This window comes from Mastomys coucha, unplaced genomic scaffold (assembly GCF_008632895.1).
Source record: "Mastomys coucha isolate ucsf_1 unplaced genomic scaffold, UCSF_Mcou_1 pScaffold15, whole genome shotgun sequence".
In the NCBI taxonomy this organism is placed as follows: Eukaryota; Metazoa; Chordata; class Mammalia; order Rodentia; family Muridae; genus Mastomys; species Mastomys coucha.
Window position 1 is genome coordinate 23,004,902 of NW_022196897.1, and position 5,101 is coordinate 23,010,002.

The window sequence follows — 5,101 nt, forward strand, 5'->3', positions numbered from 1 at the left end:
CCAAATAAATACAAGGTTAGACTTAAGCCTCAGCCACAGAAGTCAATAAAAATAATATTTATTCAATGCAATATTCATTTATTTAATTAAATGTATTCATTCACTTTACATCCCAATATCAACTCCATCTCCTTCCAGTACCCCCTAATGCAGGTCTTCCCCCCATTCCACCCTCTTCTTCTTTGTGAAGCAGGAGCCCCACTCTGAGTGTTACCCCCATACAATCAAGTCCCTGAAGGACTAGGTGTATCCTCTCCCACTGAGGCCAGATGAGGCAGACTATTTTGGGGAACAGGATCCACAGGCAGTCAGTCAGGCAGGCAGGCAGGCAGGCAAGCAATAGATTCAGGGACAGCTTCTCCAGTTAGTTTTTGGGAGACCTTCATAAAGATCATGCTGCTCATATGTTACATATGTGCAGGGGGTCTGTCCAGTCAGTCCTTGTTCTTTGGTTGGTGATTCAGGCTCTGGGAACTCCTGAGGGTCCAGGTTAGTTGACTCTCTTGGTCTTCCTGTGGGGTCCCTGTCCTCTTCAGGTCCCTCGGTCCTTCTCCCAACTCTTCCATAACACTCCCCGAGCTCCATCTAATGTTTGGCTGTGGGTCTCTGCATTTCTTTCTGCTGGTTGCTGGGTGGAGCCTCTCAGAGGACAGTTATGCTAGTCTGCAAGCATAATCGAGTATTGTTAATAGTGTCAGGGATTGATTCTTGCCCGTGGGATGGGTCTCAATTTGGGGCACTCATTGGTTGGCCATACCCTCCTCCGTCTCTGCTTATCTTTGTCCCTGCACTTCTTGTAGGCAGGACACATTTTGAGTCAAAGGTTTTGTGGGTGGGTTACTGTCCCTGTTTCTCCAATGGGAGTCTTGCCTGACTAGAGGAAGTGGTCATTTCAGAATCTGTAATCATCCCTGCTAGGAGTCTTAGCTAGAGTCGCCCCCATATTTTTGTTCCCCCACCAATGCCATATTCTTAACTATGTTCATGGGTTTTAATTTAAGAGCATCTGAGACATGTCTTGATGCCTTGTTTTCTGGAATCACCTTGAAGCTCTTGAAGCCTATTAAATGATAGGAAGAAGCTATTGTGAATCTAGATTTTGTTCTGAATATTCTCAGCTGAGTAACCAGGTAAATCATGCAGTAAATATCTATTATTTCCAATTTTATATGATAGTTTCACATGGCTAGCGTGGTATCAGTATTGGTACCACTAAGGGTTATACCCACTCACCTGGGAGAAAAGGCTCATTTGTTTTAGCGGTTTGGAGTGTTGTTTCTTAGCCTTTCAAAACTCCTCTTAAATAAACCTAAGTATTATACTTTGAATGTGTGTGTGTGTCTACATAGCCTGAGGTATCAATTACAATTCAGTTACCTGAAAATTTACCAAAACCTCTTTTTATAACAATTCATTTTTGTTTTGTTCCATCGATATAGCAAACACACAGTAGGTCAGAGCAGAATAGGTTAGATATATCACCTCCTTCATCAGTTTCCAACCTGTCTCCTCACCCGTGCTCCTGAGATCATACAGTGTATGCACAATAGGTTATATGGAAAGTCAAAAATTAAGTGCTATATGGAAAACACTAACTATTCGCCATACCCCAAGTGCCTATATACACCCTTTCCTTCTTGATTTAAAGATTTATTTTATTTTAAGTATGCATATGTTTAGGTGTCTGTGCACATGAGTAGGCCAGTGCACACCCTCAGTGTGCCAGAAGAGGGTTTGAGTCATAGGCAATTGTGAGCTAAAGGATCAAGGGTTTCACTGTGAGACTGTTGTCTCCTGGTAATGTCAGAAGCTACATCATATAGTCTCACCAACATGACCACCCAAATGTGAGCTGAACACAGACACAGCAGTAGACATGGTAGACTGGAGGGGTGAAGACTGCCAAGCCTCAACTCTACACAAAGAGCTATAGGTCACTAAGGAATGCTGGAGCAGGAGCAACAGTCTCCCCCAGGGCAGAACACACCAGCTAGCTATCCAATGCCAAGTGATCAGCCATGAAAACATACATACAACTATACAGACTAAGCAGGATATGTTTAGGAATATATATGCATCTGCCTATATATACATACATGAATGTAATAACAATGAAAAGAGAACAAAGGGATATACCAGCAGTTTGGGAGAGAGCAGAGGAAAGGGGAAATGAAGTGATTATATCATACATTATATAATATATTATATAACATTATTACATAATATATTATTATATGATATACACATACATAATATGTAATATAGACATAATACACATATGCACATACATATAATATATACATGTGTACATATACAATATATATCATATAATACATGCAGAATGTATACATAATATATAATATTGTATAATATTATATATCACAAAAAAAGAAATAATTTAAAAAATAATCAAGAGTAAAATCAGAAATGTGTCATTCCCTTTGTTTGTTTTCTTAAAGACAATATATAAATGAGAGTCCTTAAAGTTTTGAGAATATTAAGAAAGTCCTTTAATTCGGAAACGTTTAGTAAGGCTGACACAGAAAGATTTCAGCTTTTAGTGACTGTGACAGAATCATCGCACTTTGTCATCCAGAGGCCAACTGGAGACACTTAATCTCAGGCTCTTGTCTGAGACTCCAGATGGACACTCTTTCCAGCCTGCATAATGAGCTGCCTTAAGGTTTCCCGGGGCCTTGGCTCTGGACTAGTGCTCTCTGTTGGGTGCTACAGTGTTTCCACCACAACACCCAAGAAAAACTACAGACTTCTCTTCTAGCATTACAAGTTATCTGCCTTTGAACTCTTACTTGCAACTAGGTCATGAAAACTACTTTTCTTTCTTTTTTTTTTTTTTTTTTTTTTTTTTTTTTTTTTTTGGCAACCCTAAGGGGTTGCCAAAGCCTTCAGATCCTTCAGTCCTTCCTCTAACTCCTCCATTGAGGTCCCTGCGTTCAGTCTGATGGTTGACTAGATGACCCCATAGGAAGAACAACAATATCAACCAACCTGACCCCCTAAAGTTACCAGGGACTAAACCACCATCCAAAGAGTACACACGGAGGGACCCATGGCTCTAGCTGCACATGTAGCAGAGGATGGCCTTATCTGGCATCAATGGGAGGGGAGCCCCTTGGTCCTGTGGAGGCTCGATACCCTAGTGTAGGGGCATGCTAGGGCACTGAAGCAGGAGTGGGTGGGGGTGGGAGAGCACCCTCATAGAAGCAGGGGGAGGGGAAGAGGAGGGGGATTTGTGGAGGGTAAACTGGGAAGAGGGATAACATTTGAAATGTAAATAAATAAAACAACCAATTTAAAAATAAAGTAAATTAGAGAAAGCTGGGGGGGGGGAGGAGAAAACTGCTTTTCTTAGAAATGACCAGTATTTGGCAAAGTTCTGGTAGAAAATGTCATACTTACGGTTGCTTGGACAAAGGGATGTGCTTAAAGGTGCTGTTCCTCAGGATCTGGTATGCTATGGTACAGCAGAGAGTGAAGGCTTTGACACAGTTCGGGCCTATCTTCACACGGTCAGCTCGCTGCACACAGGTCTCATGCATGTCCAGTCTGGCCCCATCATAACAGCACTTCTTTATCACTGGATGTTTGTATTTAGAAGCTGAAATGGTGGCAACACATGTCTCCTTATCACCAATCTGCATGACGCCTCAGGCTTGAGAATGTTATGACTACTTTCTCTGCCATCAAAGACTCCCTCCCCAAATGTCTTTGTGGAAAACAAGTCTTTTAGATAGTTTTAGGCATGAAAGGAATACAGAACTGTTCCAGGTTAAGGATATGCCCGATAAAATCCTGAATTTACTTTCATGAATGTTTGTGAGGGGTGAATTAATCCTTCACATCTGCTTTTTCCCACCCGCTGCATTTTAATTGAGGACACTCCCGTGTCTTATTTTCCCTGGTCCTTTGAATGCTGTAACTGCAGTGGTTTATGGCTTCATTGAGCTTGTATAGTACCTTGTTCATTTATCTTCTGTTGCAGACACTCTGTTGGCTGAAGACACATGTCATGCACTTCTGTGAGGGAGAGAATGAACGGGGTAGGAATGTTCAGGGTCAGTGTTGCCATATGGCTTAAAAATTGATCTTGTCCACGAAGGATCAATTCTCAACACTGATCAACTTGGAGTTAATCTGTTTATGTAACTACTTAACTCATCCGTAATTGTTTACTTTTCCTAAAACCATAAGGCATAGGTCTCAGGAAACCAGGCTCCCCTGAAGACTGCACCACATCTAATTAAGCAGAACATGGATCTACACAGGCTGGCTGGTTTCCTTGGGGCTAGCAGACAAGCTAACTGCAGACTCTTGAACAGCCACCTAAACGTCAGAGTACCTTGCTTTTCCACCTCGGATCGCAGATCAATTATGGGCATGAGAGCTATTCTGTAAGCTTTATCTGTGAGGAGAGAAGGGAGTGGGGAAGACATCAAATCTTTCTAAAACAGTCCCATGACAGTATTCTATTCTATATCTAACAACCCATAACAACCATTAACTGCCCAGCTCTAAACCCAACCAGCACTTCCCATAACTCTGGCGGGATGCACCATCTGCACCGGGGAGTGGTTTGTATCAGTTACATTACTGAAAAGGATTACTGGGGGAAAACACCTCACTCTTTATAAAGAAGTTGAAATGGCCAAGGTTTACCATGTTCTTTAACTTCAAAGTATGTAGTTCCAGTTGTTGAAGCATCTTCTCTGTACATAGCCTTGATTGTCCATCTACCGTGCCTGTGAAAGCCAAATGTTTGAAATCATAGAGGTACCAGATAGTTTTAGTTACCAAGACTCAATCTAATAGTTTCTATTTAAGGAGGTGAGAATATATGTACATGAGTGTAGGCATGTGTGCACGAGTGTGTGTGTGTATATTACACACACACTATTACACACACACACACACACACATCCCCTAAATAAAAGTTTAGAAAACATTAAGTACACATAACTGAACATTTCAAAAGATAACAGATTGTTTAGCAATAAGTCTTTTATATTGTATTCTTTTTTTTAAGTTTTATTGCATTATAATGAGAAAGGTTACATGATTTCAATTTATCTGAATTTGTTAA

At 41.1% G+C, this 5,101-nt stretch overlaps 1 protein-coding gene across 1 annotated transcript in view; it reads right to left on the reverse strand.

Moving 5' to 3' along the window:
• Window positions 1-618: 618 nt before the first annotated feature.
• The window catches only part of LOC116091925 (complement C5-like), a 22,492-nt gene continuing 18,009 nt past the window's right edge, over window positions 619-5,101 (reverse strand). The window contains exons 6-10 of the mRNA XM_031373348.1: window positions 4,678-4,760; window positions 4,361-4,423; window positions 3,979-4,038; window positions 3,421-3,619; window positions 619-663 (exon numbers count right to left, since the gene is read on the reverse strand). Of these exons, the coding sequence (XP_031229208.1) occupies window positions 654-663; window positions 3,421-3,619; window positions 3,979-4,038; window positions 4,361-4,423; window positions 4,678-4,760 (415 nt within the window). The 3' untranslated portion in view covers window positions 619-653. The remainder of the gene's footprint in view (window positions 664-3,420; window positions 3,620-3,978; window positions 4,039-4,360; window positions 4,424-4,677; window positions 4,761-5,101) is intronic.